Here is an 18,626-nt window from a genome sequence, read left to right on the forward strand (position 1 = left end):
CCCAGTTTTTGGAGGCATAGTCACTGTAGTGTGGTGAGAACAGTATTTGTGTACAGTAATCTGCTATCTATTGAGGAATTGGGAACTTTTTCAGATTTTGCAAAAGTTAAGGTTCATTTCTTTACCTTCATTGCTTAAACTTTACTGTCATGTCTTCTCTGTCTTTAGCTTTTACCACATTTCTATTAGGGGTTTCTTCTTCCTGTGTCCTCATTCATGCAGTATAGTCACTATAGCTTAAGTTCAAAACATCCCTTTTCTATAGTCCATGCAAGTTCGAATACAATTTTAGTTTTTGTTTAAATTTAAACATTATTCTATTCATAAAATTCATATTTACTTTTTTAACTGTCAAATATTCATTTATAATGCTCAATGATATGACAACAGAAGCTATGAATATATTTTTAATGTTACATAGCGAGAAGCATTACTTGGAATTAAAGACGCAAAAGAAAGCGTTCTGGCGAGCTGATAATTGATGATGTAAACAAACATCCGAAGCCTGACGTTCGACTGCTATAGGAGACCGTGCTGGTTGCACTTGTGATGTGTTTGATAATTTACCAATACTGCTGCTGATTTAGTTATTCTTACATTATCTTTTCAAAATGGACGTGAAGCGGAAAGCAGAATTTATGCAGGTTGCAGTTCAAGCGAAAAAACCTCGCCATGAAATGGTCGTCCATTCTATGGAAAAGGGAGGCATCGTCCAAAGCGTAAGTAACTTACTAGGCCATAGTCAAAGTTGTAAGATAATTTTTAAGTTTACCTGTCCCAGGTTTTAAGTTGTAAGATAACTTCAAGTTTACTTATCTCAAGCTTTATGAAATCAAGCCCCATGTCATGGGCATATTCAGTACTGATGTAGTTGTTTGGAACAAACCTTTCCTAATACTTATCCCACCTATTTTTCTGAGAATTCTTCATCTTGGTTTAAGATAATAATTTTTTGTGGGTAAATATATGGTACTTTAATTATTAGTGAAACTGGAACTCGCTGTAAGAAATGGACGAGTGCTGGCTAGTTTGGTATTATTCTTTATATGTTTAATAGGGGCTGGGGCATAATAAGGGCTGTATGTATGATAGCAGCCACCTGTATGTATTATCATGGCTAACTTAAAATACAACAGTATAAGGGGGGGTGGGCGTTAGCAACCCCCCTTAGGTAAGGACACGGCTTGTAGGTTAGGTTAGGGGGGAAAGTTTAGGTTAGTTGTTGTCCATTTTTTATCAACGCATGAGGAACTGGCTGCTGATATACAATGGCTCCTATAATAACTTGCATATCAGTCGATCAAAATGTGGTCTATTTCTCACTTCAAGTCCATTGTTTACATCTAGGAGACTGATGTCGAGTTACTGTGGTAACTGCGCATGCTTGCTTGCATTCGCTTTGGCCAGCTTTTTTGTTATTTGTATGCTGTAATCATGACCTGGTTTTTTTTTTCCAATTTTGAGCTTCCAAATATTTATGCACAAGTTCTGGGATGTTGCTGTACAACAGCCATTTTTTTTCCACCCTTCCCTTGAGTTTGAGTTAAATCACATCTCTAAGAAGGAACTTAAGGGAAGTAAAATCTTTTTCAAAATTTATTGTAATTTCATCTATGTCGGCAATCAATTAGGATGGAAACGCTCTCCATTCAGTGTATAGGTATTGTTACTGACGTGAAAGTTAAAAATAACCCTGAAATAATGAGCCACGGGAATTGTGGGCGCAGCTCAGATTACCGCTTGCCAGTACATACGGAGCTTGCTGTTTTTCTTTTTCCGTGAGCCAAACGAGCACACAGCGGAGCAAAAACCATTATAAGGAAGTGAAGTGAAACATAGATAATTATGATACTTTAATTAATTTTCACCCATTTACATGAATCATATATTTTTCCAACTGGTTATCTTGTGTTTATTTTGCATTTCTGACCATTATTATAGCTGCAATCACTCATTTTTTGGCATTTCCCCACCCAAAACAACCCCGGTTTCCCACTGGGGTCCCCCATAATTGTCTTTATATAAGGGGGTCCAAAAACTCATGAATGGGTGGTTTGCCCCAATAATCATGGTCAGAAATGCATAAAACACAAGATAGCGAGTAGGAAAAATATATGGTTCATGTATTTGGCTAGAAATTGAAATATATATTTACTCATTTATGAAGTTATTTTTACTACTTGCAAAATATTAGGATTTCATGTTACCTTGTCAATATTTTATGAAAATCTAGTTGTCCTAAATTAACCCTATCTAGCTTTCCCTTAACTGTACCTATTCTACCCTACCCAACCAGTCTAACCTACCCTTACCAACCTAACCTACCCTTACCAACCTAACCTACCCTTACCAACCTAACCTACCCTTACCAACCTAGGCTAACCTACCCTTACCAACCTAGGCTAACCTACCCTTACCAACCTAGGCTAACCTACCCTTACTAACCTAACCTACCCTAACCAATCCAACCAACCTAACACTACTATACCCTAACCAATCTAACACTACTATACCCTAACCAATCTAACACTACTATACCCTAACCAACCTAATACCTCACTCAACCCTAACCAACCTAACTCATCCTACCCTACCCATTAGAGAAATCATAATGGGTCCCTTTGTATATCGATGTCCCCGGCTTCCTGCATGCATAGAGATTGGGTATTTCCTTCCTATTTTGTAGTCGCTTGTAGCTGTGGCCGTCATACTGCAAAACACTTTGAGGTGTATTTACATGTATATTGGTCTGCTGAATTGTCATTATTTATTCACTCGCTGGTTTGTGCTCGGCTGTGGCTCATTTCACTAGCAATTTAACTTTATTTCACTGCTTCTCTTTTTGGCAAGCAGTATGTGGCTGTGATGCATATGCCAGCCTCGTGGGCTAGTTTTTGCCGTTATTTTAATTATCTAATAAAACACTTGGTTAATCCTATGCAGATGCAAACTTCCAAGTCCTTTAAATGGTGATTTTTGCTCAGCCACGGCTTGCTTCACTTGCAGTTTAACATTATTTCACTGCTCCTCTGTTCTGGCAAGTGGTACTTGAATGCTTCGCACACCAGCCGTGTGGGCAAGTATTTTAATGATATTTTAATTATGTAAATCACTCAATTCAATATAATATATATTAATATAAACAATATAGTAGTACACAAATTACTGTATTGTACGATTTGAACGTGGGCGGTGGTACCTTGTGCCTTTGTGGCAGGATCTGCCTTCTCACCCCGATCAGCAGAAGAAAGCGTACGAGCTACTACTGCTGTTTCTGTGGTGATCAATGCCAGGGATTTTTCTGCCACTGTTTTCAGCTGTCCATGCTAGTCATTATTATTATTATTACAAGCCAAGCTTTAACCCTAGTTGGAAAAGCAAGATGCTGTAAGCCACAGCGCTCCAACGGAAAAATAGCCCAGTGAGGAAAGGAAACAAATAAGCTACAAGGGTAGTAATAAACAATCAAAATGAGATATTCTAAGAATATTAACAACATTAAATTAGATCTTCCGTATATTGTATAAACTATAAAAACTTAAAAAAACAAGAGAAAGAGAAATAAGATAGTTGCCCGAGTGTATCCTCAAGTAAGAGAACTCTAATCCAAGACTTCCTGGAATTAGAGCACCCGTATTCATGGGGTTGGAGTGAATTAAGAGTAGCCTGCCGCACACTCTAATTTATTGGTACATGTCCAGTACTTATGAAAGCAGACAACCTGAAGTTGGGATGTTACTTTGTGGACGTTCTTGCACGCATTTGTGAGTGCAATAGACTGAGCAAGGCGACCTTTGCGCTGTCATTGGAGAAAATTTTGGTCATTGGTCAGCACTTCTGTGCCCCTCAAAGGTCGAGGCCATCCCTGGAGCTGCCCAGGTCAGATCTGGCTAGGTTGGCCTTTGATCAAGTTGACATCAAAGATATGGAACTTAGTCTCTGTTCCAGTCAGTCAAGCAAGGAAAGGTTCTATGTACCAGAGAAAGCTGCGTCGTCATCTCTTCAGGTTGACCCGTCAGTGTGTGCACTGGTGGGGGCGACTTTCCTTGGACAAACTTAAGCCTTCTTGGCTTCTGAGTTTCCATCCATGGAATTGTCTGACATAGCCTCCTCTAAGCTGTCTCTTAACTTGACCAGTAGTTGGGCACAGTGACATACTTCACAATGTCTTTGGAGAAGTACAGTATAAGAGTCTCGTGCTGTCTGGTGGGAGGGCAGTTACTTTCCTGGCATTCCAGTCAGCAAACCAGTGGGCAAATTGGGTTTTGAAGCAGAGGGATGCCTTGGTGTCCCAATTCTCTAAATGAAATTGGTTTAGAGGTAGCACTGATGCTCTTGGAACATGTCGGTACAGGTGGCCATGGCTCTCCTCTCGACGTGTCACGTGCAGGCATTAGTGGAGGAATGCAGAATTGCTTTGCAGGACTCCCTGATCAGGAGCACAGTCTCTTTCATGGGTTCAGCCATGCCTGCGTGACTGGGTGCAAGGAAGGCCTCTAGGGCCTTTAAGAAAACCTTATAACCTATTAAATAAACATTCGTAGTTTCACAATAAGTACTTTCTCCTCCCAATAATTTAAAACTGACTGCGCTCCTTTGAACTCTGCCGGCTTCATGCTTTATCCCTCTCCTCATAGCACACCACTCGATCTTTCACTGACTCGGCCTCACTCTTTCTTCCTCTCTTCTCACATGTGTATCTCCCACTTCAATCCACTTTGTGCACAAGCACATTGTGATGTAAAAAATGTAAAACACCTGTACATATCTAATGTGTTTATAGTGGTTTTAGTATAAAGTACATACATTACGCTACCCCACGCGCTAAACAGTCGATGGCTCAAGAGTTGTACCATGGTTCAGACTTACTGCATAGAACTTAGTACGTAAACAGTTAGTGGTGGTGTTCTCAAATTTTTTTCTTTTAAATTTAATTGTTTTAGTGTATTCATTGTTTATTAGTGTTATTGTTATACTGTACAGAATTAACTGCTGTACAGTACTGTATACAAAAGGCTGTATTTTACAGTACAGTATTGCAGTAATGTTCATAAAGGCTACATGTACAGTGAGTTGGAACAGCGCAACCGTTCACCTGCCAAAAACCGCTATCATTCAAGTGTTACCTTAGCTAATTAAGTTGTACTGTACAGTTATATACACTACAGTATCATTGAGTGGTTTTAGATAGGAACAACGGTGTTTTGTTGTTACAACATGTACTCATAAGTCTGACAATGATTTGTGTTATTTGTACTGCCTTACTGTGTATTGTAGGTATGTGTGTACAGTTTCTGAACTGTGTTTATACAGTACTGTACTGTAATACAATACTGTACTTGTATGGCAGTAAGAACTATGTACAATCGATATAGTGCAGTACAGTGGGTCAGCTAGTGCGTTAGTTGACCGAATGTATGCAATGGGCAGCAAGTTAGTAGTTTATGCGTTGATCCACCATAGGGCAGGAAACATTCGCGGATTCCTGGTTTTCGCATCTGCCTCTGTTACCTAAACCCTACAAAGACTGAGTGTTGACTGTAACACTGTTGAGCCACCCAATCTGTTTCTTTCAGGAAGGGAGGTGGTGGGAAGAAGGGAAGGAGAAGGAAATGCTGATTCCAGTGTTCCCCCTCTCTTGCTGCTTAGAATGGGGATGCTTTTCTTACCATTCGGCAACCTGGCAGAGAGACAGGGCTGAGCCTTTGGTAGCAAGTGTCCTTTGGAACAGTTACTTATTACTGTTTCTGGACTCTCCCCCCCCCCTTATTCTCACATACCAATAGTATTTTCATCCAATCCTCTAACATCAATAAAAGCCCTGACCTTGCGAGACAAAACAGTTGCCAGTAGAAATCTTAAATGGTACTGAACTATTGTGATGTAATCACATGGATGTATATATTCTTCTCAATCTCTTACCAATGTAAATTGAAATAGTCAAATGAAATTAGAATCTGAAGTGCTTTGTAATACTTTTAAATAAATTCTACTCTTTGGTATGGTAATAATTTTGTCACTTGGTATGGTTATTAGATTTATAATACAGTAGTTTAGTTTTCTAATCTCAGTTTTTAACTATTTATAATATTAGGTACACTTCTAAGTAATGTACTGTATTGAATTGTCCAAACTAGCTGACCGGAATTTTTTCAAACTTATTGCTTGAAAATGAAAGGTTTATTGCAAGTTTACAGCCTTATTAAGATAATTAGATAAAATCACCAGTTAAGGGAATAATATTTGTTACATTTAGTCTTTTGTTTAATAACAATAGTGTACCTTCCCATGTAGAAGGATAATGGATACATTTGGAAGGTTTGTTAATGTGGAAGCGCTGATTTTTTTTTTAGCGTTTTGTAGGATCTAAATACCTGAAAGTGTAATTTTTTATTTTTCATACCCAGGGTCCTCCAAGAACAAGTGGGCTTTCGGCTCCTATAATGCAACTGTCAGGTCATCAAGGCGATATATTTTGTGGTAAATTTCATCCTGATGGAGAAGTTCTTGCTACTGCTGGTATGGACAGACAAATATGTAAGTATAATAATGCAAATGTTGCTTCCCTCTATGCTGGTTTGATTGGAATTAATACCCTGTTCTTTATATGGTACAGCATCTTCCGAGATGCTCATTACTAAAAATAGATAGGTCAAGTTTATTGTTTATTGTTGAATGGTCAATAGACACTGTAATTTCTCAATGAAGGAAAGATTGATGCCTAATGCGTGAAAACTCTAAAGAAGTTTGTCAGATTATCTTTAAATTAAGCAAATAGAATTCAATATTCTGTCTTTTTAGAGTGTAAAGGGAATAAAAAAGCTTAGGTGACCAAATTTAAATTTGTAATAACATTTTATGTTCCTGCACAAATACAAACCATCGTTCCTTAGTAGGAATATCACTTTGGCGAAGCTAAAACGGCTATCAAAACCTGATGAGGTAGTTGTAACTACCGACAGTTGCTGGGCAGAAGCCCCACCTACATGTTAGACATAAAGACTTCTGATTACTTCTGCAGGCAGTACAGACATACTTGTGCTGCCTCTGAAATTTTTGGGATAATGTTTTTCCTTTTTTTTCAATTCATAAAACTGTACAGTACTACTGTACATGAAAAGTAAAAGGATGTGCAGTTCTGCTTGGGTAAATCGATAAGAAGTGTAACATATTTCTGTCCAAAGCTGCCATTGATCCTCATACGAGCATTTTGCATGGGGTTCATCCCCTTGTTTTAAAGAGTGCAGGTCAGTGTCTCCTCTTCATTAAAGTTCACCTGGGGCTGTAAAACTATGACGAGCTGAACCTAAGGAAGTCTGCATTCCTTGGGTGTCCCTGGTACGCCGTCAGCAGAAACTTCCTCCTCTGATGGAGCACAACAATGTCCAAGCTAAACAAACTTCCTCAGTATTATGTTGACATTGCTAGGCCATACTTATGAGGGAATAAACACAAAACAAAAATACCTGTCTAACAAGTGAAAGAATGTGGATAATGACAGGTTGTACAGACAACTTTTGCAAGTTACATTTATTGGGGAATGACTGCAAAACCTCACTTTTTTATTAATATCCCTTGCACATGGAGATCTGCCAACCAGTTCATCTAAAAGAAAAGCAAAAGATTAAAATAATCAATTGGGAATGCCAGAAGTACATGTAGGAGGTTGGTCAAGGCACCAGCCATCCGTTGAGATATTATTTATAGAGATTTGATCCTTTGACTGGCCAGATAGTACTGTATTTGATCCCTCTTTGGTTACACTCCTTTTTCCTTTTCCAGCACATTCACCAAATAGTCTGACCTATTCTTTAGACACACTTCTTTTTCCTGATACACCATACAACAATAAGATAGATGAACAATTGTCCTTCTCTAAGGTGTTAACTACTCCACTGTAATTGTTCAGTGGCTACTTTCCACTTTGTAAGCTTAGAAGAGACCTTAGCTATGGTAAGCAGCTCTTCTCGGAGAAGGGCACTCCAAATCAAACCATTGTTTTCTAGTTTTGGGTAGTGGCATAGCCTTTGTAGCAAGGTGTTCCACTGTCTTGGGTTAGAGTTCTCTCGCTTGCTTGAGGGTACACTCATGAATACAGTAATATTCTATCTGTTTCCTTACTTCTTTTCCTCACTGGGCTAGATTCCCTGTTGGAGCCCTTGGGCTTACAGCTTCCTGCTTTTCCAACTAGGGTTGTAGCTCAGCTAGTTATATTAATAATATGTCTGTACTATCTGGCGCCTAAAAATTAAGAAGCTACACCTTATAGATTTTAGCAGCCAAGTTCCAGATGTGCTGAAAGCATACTTCTATTAAAAGATGAGGGTTTGTATATGTGTTGGAACAAACTAGTACCCTATTCGGAGATGGCCTATATAAAATTACTGCACTTTATTTGCTATCAAGTTTACAATTTTGGTTAGAAAGATGAAAATTTTAAGGATTTTCCTCTCCAATAAATGAATCTTTAGAAGTTTTTATCAAAAACTATAAACTTCTTGCAGTATTTGGTTACAGTGACAAGTCATTATGGAAGGATAAATGGTGAACATTTAAGTAGTTACAGTATAGTTAGCATATTCAGAGAAATCTTGATTATAAATATAATGACGGTACTGTCACCAAACTCGAAGCAACTAGTGGAAATCTGTGTTGTATTTTTATTATTACTAGACATGCTAAAATCCTAGTTGGAAATGCATGATTGTATTCAGTAAGCCCAAGGGCTCCAAAAGGGGGAAAATAGCCCTGTCAAGAGGGGGAATAAGGAAGTAAGCAAACTATATGATAAGTAATGAATAGAGAAAAAGCTTTCAAGATCAGTAACAGTAAAAGATCTATCATACTTGAAGTAGGAAGAGAGACTTACATCTGCCTGTTCAACATAAAAACATTTGCTACAAGTTTCAACTTAGAAGTTCAACCAATTCAACTGCTTGATTAGAATCATCCAACAATCTAGTCACAGCTGTAAACTGCTTATTCTGTATGCACTCATTTCAACTCTTAACTAGTGTCTTTTAGTGCATTTGTCTAAAGCACCATTTTTCTTGAATTGATTGAGTTTGGCGACCAATATTTCCATTGTTCACAATGGTAGGTGAAATGGAAAGGGGTGCTGTGCTTGGCTTAGCTGGTCTGTGCTTGGGCATCTGCTCCACTCATTTTTAATTCACTTCCATTTATTCCTCATGTTTTCTGTATCCATCTATTCCCTTTCATTAACTGTACCCCTTCATATCCCATATTCTCTACACTCCCTCCTTGACACTTCTATGCTCATGGCCTGTTTTACACATTTAATCTTTTTAATCTGGCTGGGCAATGCCCACTGCTTGAAGTGTACGTTCAATTCATATGACCACTGGCATTCTCTAGATGTCTGTGAACCTAACACACCCTATACATTAGGCAAGTAATGGTCTGTGATTGTTGGCAAACTATTGAATTTGATTGTACCTACTGCATCTGATGGGCAGGCTTTTGAGTTAGGGATGTAGAGGCTGGAGGATATGTTATGGCAATTTAAAAACATTGATAGGAAGTGACCCTTACCTAGTTGCTTTAAAAGTCTAGAGGTTTGTTATTGTTCTCAAATCCCGAGAAACCTTACCCCTCATAATTTGCGACTGATGGTGTTACCTCATTATAATACTTGTTGCTGTGGCCTTTACTACAAATGTTGGGCTCTACCACATAAAGTTTGGAATCTGAGAGAACTTTCTGTAATCACTGTTTATCACTTATACCCTCCTTTAGAAATTTACGAAAATTACTTCAGAAGAAAAAAAATAGCGAGATGAATAAAAAGATTTATAATGTACTTGAAAGTATACATTGCTTGCTGGAATATTATTTATTTAATGATATTATTATTATTGTTATTATTATTATTATTATTATTATTATTATTATTATTATGTGTTTAAAGAAATATATACAGCTGTTTGAATTTTATTATTTATTAATTTCTTTTATATTTTTATTTCTGGGGCCATAGCCTTGCAATTATTTGCTATATACAATATTCACCATAGATATTTCTGTTGGATGATTATATTGATAACAATAATATCCTTACTGTATGTACAGCATTATATTTAATGAGGGATTTCATGTCAGAGTTATAATGATACTTTTTCCTTTTTTTCCAGTGTTTTGGAACGTGTATGGCGAGTGTGAAAACTTTGGAATGCTGATGGGGCACACAAATGCTATTACAGACATGCACTTCTCTACAGATGGAGCAACTTTATACACTGCATCTGCTGATAAAACAGTGATGTGTTGGGACACAACGAGTGGAACAAGAGTAAAAAAGCTGAAAGGTTTGTTGAATTTAAATACAGTACATTATTAGTAATTTTCAAAATTCTTCACGGGTAAAGTCTGCGGGTTAAGCTTCAGCCTTATCTTTGTAATTTCCCTGATAACTGTCATACTACAGCCTAGAAAGACCTAGTTTTTGTTATATTTTGTTACAAGATTTGAATTACTAGTAATATTATTTTATTATTATTTTTAGAATTTGAAAAGTAGAATAATACAAGCTCAAGGGCTGCAACAGGGAAAACAGTCCAGTGCAGAAAGGAAATAGAGAAGTACCAGTAGCAAATAGACTATAAATGAGAAATAATAAACAATTGCAAACTATATCAAGATAAGTAACAGCGTTGAATAGATACATCAAATAGATAAACTATGAACTAAGACTTGTATCAACCTATTCAACAGAAAAGCATTAGCAGCAGGTTTGGATTTTTTAAGTTCCTCTGATTCAACTATCATATTAGGAAAATCATTCCACAGTCTGATGACAGCTGGAATAAAAGTTATAGTATACTGTGTAATATTGAGCCCTGTGAATTACAAGGAAATATTGTTAGAATTTCTTTGCAACTTACAGAGTACTGTGTAATATTGAGCCTTGTGAAGTACAAGGCAATTTTTCAATATTCTTACCCGATAATCATGTAGCTGTCAACTCCGTTGCCCGACAGAATTCTATGGAGGGATACGCCAGCTATCACAATACTAGAAGGGGGTGTATTTACCAGCGCCACCTGTGGCCAGGTACTCAAGTACTTCTTGTTGACACCTCCTCAATTATTCCTCTGTCGTGCTTCCGGCAAGACGTTCTGGGATACGCTTATGTTCTTGGAGTATTTTCACGACTTTGGTGAAGTATTTCTCTTTGATTTCGGCTGTCGCTTTACTGGAAAACTTCTATATTAGCTTAGTTAGCTTTTGGAATTAATTTGATTAATTTTGATTATTTTTGGTGACGAGAGAGTATGAACTCTCGTTCACCTTTCAATGGCCGACCCTTCCCTTAGACGGAAGTGTTGGTGTCTAAGAGAGTATAGACTCTTTTTCTTAATTTTGCTTAACAAAGTTATAGATTTATTTTATATCTCTCCGCCTCTTATAGGCCTCTTCGATTAACTTCCTTTTATTATAAACTCATTAAAATTAATTTTTATATTTGTTTATATTCGACCTTCCTAATAGTAGGCGGTCTTTTACCGAAGTTAATAAACTTTGAGCCCGTCATTTCGGTTTTACCTGTTAACATATTATGCTATTTCCGCCACAGAGTTTGAAAGATTTTCTTTGACAGTCTCGTACTGTTTTCAAAGCTGAACTAACGTTTTGTTTTGTCTCTGCAGTTGTTGACGTTCAGAACGTTCAACTTGCACTCTATCGTTACGATAGAGAAAGAATGTTCACGGTTTCACGTTGCAGTAAGAGTAACCGTGTCTAGCGTTTTGTTCATTCTTTCTTAACTTAATGGTTTTGAGACTAATAAAGGAACTTTTCAGTTTTTTCCTTTAACAATAATATGTTTTAACGATATATATGATTGGGCTCTTCTCTCAGGTTCTAAGTCAAGAGAGAGAGAGAGAGAGAGAGAGAGAGATAGAGACGGAGGGAGAAAGAGGATAAACGTTTCATTCAAGCCTGCCAGGCGTACGAGTAACGTCATTATCGATTTTTGCTCTTCTCCCTAGTCTCTTTAGGGGAAGAAACTAAACGTTTCTAGAGTGATCTAGTGTTTAGTCTCTTTCCAACCACTGATTTATCTTTCATTAGATTTTTCTGTTACATTGTAATTCTGTTTTCGCAATTACTAACTTTGAGAAAGGATAGAATTGCGTATTTCAGGTACAAACCACTTAAGTTTCGAGTTCAGTGAAATAAGTGCAAACAGAAATCAAAGTGATTAGTGCGTGAGGGTACTTTTGTGCGCGCCAGTCGTCCTCCCAGTCCGGGACCTCTTGCAAGCTCCCAAGCCCAGGGGAGAAGCAATGTCGAAGGGCATAAGGGTTCAGCAGGCCTTGATCGGCGCACAGAAGTATTCTCGGTGGTTGTGGGCGTGTCTTACCGAGACCGTCACTCCCACCCGCAGACGATTGAGCCCTTATTTTGCTCGTCTGCAGAAGAGATTAGGGGAGAAAATAAAGGCAGAGTAACGCTGGTCTCAGGTCTCAAGACTTCTTAAACGTTAAGTCCAGACCTATGCCAGACGTACGAAGTTAAAGTTCACAACCCGAATGCAGTCGTTGGGTTAGCTCTGACTCTCCTAAGTCATCAGTTGATTACACTCCGACTTAGAGGAGTAAGGTTCTGCCACAACAGATCTCTGCTGTTAAGGCTTTACCTCAGCAGAACTTAGTGTCTGCCGACCCCAAGTTAACTCTACTGCAGTCCATACAGTCACAACTTTCGGTCTTGATGCGTGAGTGTCGGGCTGAGAGTGTTGCACCGCCTGCACTCCCTCCACCTGTTCTCGCTGCACCTGTGCTCGCCCAGCCTGCACCTGCTCCGCCTGGTCGCAGCACCATCTGCCAGGCGTACGATGTTGTGAACTCTACTACAGTCCATGCAAGCACAGTTTTCGGACTTGATGAGTGAGTGTCGGGCTGAGAGTGTTGCTCCACCGCCTCCGCCTACACTCCCTCCTCCTACACTCGCTCCGCCTGATCACAGTACCATCTGCCAGGCGTATGATGTTGTGGACTCTACTACAGTCCATGCAAGCACAGCTTTCGGACTTGATGCGTGAGTGTCGTGCTGAGAGTGTTGCACCTCCTGCACCTGTGGTGCACCAACCTCCTGCACCCGTTCAGCCTGTGCTGCACCCGCCTGCACCGGTGGTGCACCAACCTCCTGCACCCGTTCAGCCTGTGCTGCACCCGCCTGCACCGGTGGTGCACCAACCTCCTGCACCCGTTCAGCCTATGCTGCACCCGCCTGCACCGGTGGTGCACCAACCTCCTGCACCCGTTCAGCCTGTGCTGCACCCGCCTGCACTCGCTGCACCCAGTCGCAGCTCCATCTGCCAGGCGTACGATGTTGAACCACTTTCGGAGTTTGCTGTTCACAGTGTTGTTCAGCCTCAGCCTTCTTTAAGGCAACCCTTGCTTTGGGATCAGGAGAGTTACACTCTTCCTCCTCCTCCCCTTGCTGCTCCTCCAGTGGTGCAACTCTCGGTTGGGGTACAACAACCTCTCCCCTCCGTGAGTCTGTCTGCTCAACCAGCGCTGCACCGAGTTCAACCCTCATCTAGGCAAGCTCATCTACACCATGCACTTGCGCCTCAGGAGCCTCAGCTTGCTAGAACTTTACCTTGTTCTGCGCAGCCTCAACCTTCTCATGCTCCACTCATCTCTCAGGAACAGGAACGGACTACTCCGCCTCCGTCCTCCGCTCAGCTGGTACAATCCTTGGGTGCAACTCTTGCTAGGAGTCAACCTCCTTCACCCTTGCACCTGCCTTCTGCTCCGTCTGTTGTTCAGCCTATGCAGTCTGAACCTCAGGTTTTCCCTCAAGTTGAGGAAACCTCTGTTGTTGTTCCAGCTCGTTCTGACTCTGCTGTTCAGCATACCATGGTTTAAACCCCATGCAAGCATGCATTAAGCACTCTAGCACTGGTCATGGAATTTCTGAGAAATGTTAAACGCCATGCACACGCTCTGCTTTCCTTTCAGCAGGCTCTGCTTACAGCAGGCTCTACTTCCTACATGCTCAGCATTCAGCATGCTCTGCATTCAGCATGCTCTGCATACAACATGCTCTGCATACAGCATGCTCTGCATTCAGCATGCTCTGCATACAGCATACTCTGCATACATCATGCTCTGCATACCTTACCGCATGCTTCTCAACACATCTTGGGTTGTTGCCAACTCACTAGACTGTCAAGCAGTTTCATAACGTTGCCTTCTAGTCTGCTGCTTTGCACCAGTGAACCCTCACTCAGAGAACTTAGCTTTTCTAGGATAAGGTCCCTGTAGATGAGAAAGTTCTTTTCTCCCTCCTTCTGATATTCCCTTGAGGACTCTGTCATTTGGAGGGAGCCTTTAGCTGCATAACCTCTTATGGACTTTTATTTAAGCATAACATGCTTACAGGGAAGGTAATGGTTACACTTCAGCCGCTAATCCCGTCTGTTACCACACTTGCTCCCATAGACCTTGAGCTGTGTTGCATGACATGCAGTCCAAGCTTAGTCCTTGTTAGAGGATTTTTTGTTTACGGAGTCAATGTGTCACGGGGAAGACGTTCAACAACCAACAGAAGGGACTTGTTGTGACGCAGTGGGCAACCTCAGCAACCCGTTAAGGAGTTGTCTGTACGACCCAGACAGTCTAGACAGATTCGGGTTGTCACTGTACTTCCTCGCTTGCCCATGATTGACAGTTTACAGACTGTGCAGCAGTATCATGATCTTGTGTCCGGCTCCGTCAGACGACTGGCTTTTAAGAGCTCCCTCAAGTCGTCGCTGTCTGGAGATTTTCAAATGGACTATGGATCTGACCAAGGAACTGGGCCTCCTGGTCAATTTTGAGGAGTCCCAGCTCGTCCCATCCCAGACCATTGTCTCCTTGGGTATGGATCTTCAGAGTCGAGCTTTTCGGACTTGTCCGTCGGCCCCAAGGATCTTCCAAGCCCTAGAATGCATCCAGAGCATGCTGAGAAGGAACCGATGCTTAGTCAGGCAGTGGATGAGTCTAACAGGGACACTTTCATCGCTGGCCCTGTTCATCGAGTAGGGAGACTCCACCTCCGCCCCCTTCAGTATCATCTAGCTGCTCACTGGATAAAGGACATGACGCTAGAGACGGGCTCAGTTCCTGTTTCCGAAGAGATGAGGTCTACTCTAACGTGGTGGAAGAACAGCATTCTTCTCAAGGAAGGTCTACCATTGGCTGTTCAGTCCTCCACCACCGTCTCTTCTCGGACGCATCGGACACGGGCTGGGGTGCGACACTGGACGGACAGGAATGCTCGGGAACATGGAATCAGGAGCAAAGGACACTTCACATCTATTGCAAGGAGTTGTTGGCAGTTCATTTGGCCTTGATAAACTTCAAGTCCCTCCAGCTTAACAAGGTGGTGGAGGTGAACTCCGACTACACCACAGCCTTGGCTTACATCTCCAAGCAGGGAGGGACTCATTCGAGGAAGTTGTTCGAGATCGCAAGGGACCTCCTCATTTGGTCAAAAGATCGAAAGCTCACGCTGGTAACGAGGCTCATTCAGGGCGATATGAATGTCATGGCAGATCGCCTCAGCCGGAAGGGTCAGGTCTTCCCCACAGAGTGGACCCTTCACAAGAATGTTTGCAGCAGACTTTGGGCCCTGTGGGATCAGCCAACCATAGATCTATTCGCTACCTCGATGACCAAGAGGCTCCTCTTGTATTGTTCTCCGATTCCAGACCCAGCAGCAGTTCGCGTGGAGGCCTTTCTGCTGGATTGGTCCCATCTCAACCTGTATGCATTCCCGCCGTTCAAGATTGTCAACAGGGTACTTCAGAAGTTCGCCTCTCACAAAGGGACACGGCTGACGTTGGTTGCTCCCCTCTGGCCCGCGAGAGAATGTTTCACTGAGGTACTGCAATGGCTGGTCGACGTTCCCAGGACTCTTCCTCCTAGAGTGGACCTTCTGCGTCAACCTCACGTAAAGAAGGTACTCCCAACCTCCACGCTCTTCGTCTGACTGCCTTCAGACTATCGAAAGACTCTCAAGAGCTAGAGGCTTTTCGAAGGAGGCAGCCAGAGCGATTGCCAGAGCAAGGACGACATCCACTCTCAGAGTCTATCAGTCTTTATGGGAAGTCTTCCGAAGCTGGTGCAAGGCCAATGCAGTTTTCCTCAACCAGTACCAATGTAACCCAGATTGCTGACTTCCTGTTACATCTAAGGAACGTAAGCTCCCTATCAGCTCCTACGATCAAGGGTTACAGAAGTTTGTTGGCAGCGGTTTTCCGCCACAGAGGCTTGGATCTTTCCTCCAACAAAGATCTACAGGACCTCCTTAGGTCTTTTGAGACCTCAAAGGAACGTCGGTTGTCCACTCCAGGCTGGAATCTAGACGTGGTCCTAAGGTTCCTAATGTCATCAGGATTTGAACCGCTCCAATCAGCCTCTTTTAAGGACCTCACATTAAAAAACTCTTTTCCTCGTGTGCTTAGCAACAGGTAAAAGAGTAAGTGAGATCCACGCCTTCAGCAGGAACATAGGTTTCACATCTGAAACGGCTACATGTTCCTTACAGCTCGGTTTTTTGGCTAAAAACGAGCTTCCTTCCCGTCCTTGGCCTAAGTCGTTCGAGATCCCAAGCCTGTCCAACATGGTGGGGAACGAACTGGAGAGAGTACTTTGCCCAGTTAGAGCTCTTAAGTACTATCTAAAGGTCAAAACCATTACGAGGACAATCAGAAGCCTTATGGTGTGCTATCAAGAAGCCTTCTCTACCAATGTCTAAGAACTCAGTTTCTTACTACATCAGGCTTCTGATTAGAGAAGCAAATTCTCATCTGAAGGAAGAAGACCTTGCTTTGCTGAAGGTAAGGACACATGAAGTGAGAGCTGTGGCTACTTCAGTGGCCTTCAAACAGAACCGTTCTCTGCAGAGTGTTATGGATGCAACCTATTGGAGAAACAAGTCAGTGTTCGCATCATTCTATCTCAAAGATGTCCAGTCTCTTTACGAGTACTGCTACACCCTGGGTCTATTCGTAGCAACGAATGCAGTAGTAGGCGAGGGCTCAGCCACTACATTCCCATAATCCCATAACTTTTTAACCTTTCTCTTGAATACTTTTTATGGGTTGTACGGTCGGCTAAGAAGCCTTCCACATCCTTGTTGATTTGGCGGGTGGTCAATTCTTTCTTGAGAAGCGCCAAGGTTAAAGGTTGTGATGAGGTCCTTTAGTATGGGTTGCAGCCCTGTATACTTTAGCACCTTTGAGTTGATTCAGCCTCCCAAGAGGAACGCTGCGCTCAGTAAGGAAGACGATCTTATTAAAGGCAGAGTAACGGTTCAAGTCGACTTCCTTACCAGGTACTTATTATTTCATTGTTATTGTGGATAACTGATTATATGAAATATGGGATACTTAGCTATCCTTTAATCTTGTACACTGGTTTTCACCCACCCCCCTGGGTGTGAATCAGCTACATGATTATCGGGTAAGTTTAATATTGAAAAATGTTATTTTTATTAATAAAATAAATTTTTGAATATACTTACCCGATAATCATGATTTAATCGACCCTCCCTTCCTCCCCATAGAGAACCAGTGGACCGAGGAATAATTGAGGAGGTGTCAACAAGAAGTACTTGAGTACCTGGCCACAGGTGGCGCTGGTAAATACACCCCCTTCTAGTATTGTGATAGCTGGCGTATCCCTCCATAGAATTCTGTCGGGCAACGGAGTTGACAGCTACATGATTATCGGGTAAGTATATTCAAAAATTTATTTTATTAATAAAAATAACATATTGTTAGAATTACTTGTAACTGCATTTGATGTAATATGTACTAGATGGTACAATCTGGAGAATCTTAATGAAATACTAACTGAACGATGGTACAGATTAAGTATTAAAATTTAAGATAAGAGTTAGCTGCTGAAGACCATAGAATTTTATGTGGTTGCACAGTATTGAGTTAAGACACGTTTCACATTCAATGAAAATAGGATGTTAAGGATCCACAATCTTTGACCTACTGGGTACTTAAAATCCTATTTTGAGTTTTGTTAGGGTTCAACTTCATCCCTCATAATTTGCACCATGTACCAATTTAGCGAGGTTTTTGTTGAAGGATTCAGCAACAACATTGCTTACTTTCTGTAAATGGACGATGCAGAGACAGTATATGTGTGTGTGGGACGAGGTTCCCCTGAAATATTTCAAGAGTAAGCAGAGTCAAAAGTATATATGTGGCATATACCCTTATCAGCTTATGCACCAGAGTGCCAGGCTGTATAGGAGCATAGTTTATGAGAGCAATTAGATTCTTTTTCATGTACATGGCTCAGGAAAATATGTTTTTGGGCAGTGATAAGATGAATGTCAGTAAGGTATCACAGGACACTTTTACCATCATAAGAGTGAACATGGTACAATATATTAAAAATGTTGGTTAGTGAACTTAGTATCTAAAGTATTCAAGCCTGAAATCTTCAATCATAATCCCAGCTCAAACCATCTGCATTGTCCCTGTTCCCAAAGGAAAGGTGATGTTTGTTTAATTGTGATTGCTTCTCACTTACCCACCTCCAGTCAGGTACCTTATTAATATGCTTCAACAGCTTTCACCTTGCACTAAG

The 18,626-nt window shown here is 41.1% G+C and overlaps 1 protein-coding gene across 1 annotated transcript in view; it reads left to right on the forward strand.

Moving 5' to 3' along the window:
* The first annotated feature begins 485 nt into the window (after positions 1-485).
* Positions 486-18,626, forward strand: part of LOC137634439 (U5 small nuclear ribonucleoprotein 40 kDa protein) — a 34,929-nt gene continuing 16,788 nt past the window's right edge. The window contains exons 1-3 of the mRNA XM_068366836.1: positions 486-719; positions 6,408-6,537; positions 10,155-10,328. Of these exons, the coding sequence (XP_068222937.1) occupies positions 612-719; positions 6,408-6,537; positions 10,155-10,328 (412 nt within the window). The 5' untranslated portion in view covers positions 486-611. The remainder of the gene's footprint in view (positions 720-6,407; positions 6,538-10,154; positions 10,329-18,626) is intronic.

Source organism: Palaemon carinicauda, chromosome 44 (assembly GCF_036898095.1).
Source record: "Palaemon carinicauda isolate YSFRI2023 chromosome 44, ASM3689809v2, whole genome shotgun sequence".
NCBI classification, from domain to species: domain Eukaryota; kingdom Metazoa; phylum Arthropoda; class Malacostraca; order Decapoda; family Palaemonidae; genus Palaemon; species Palaemon carinicauda.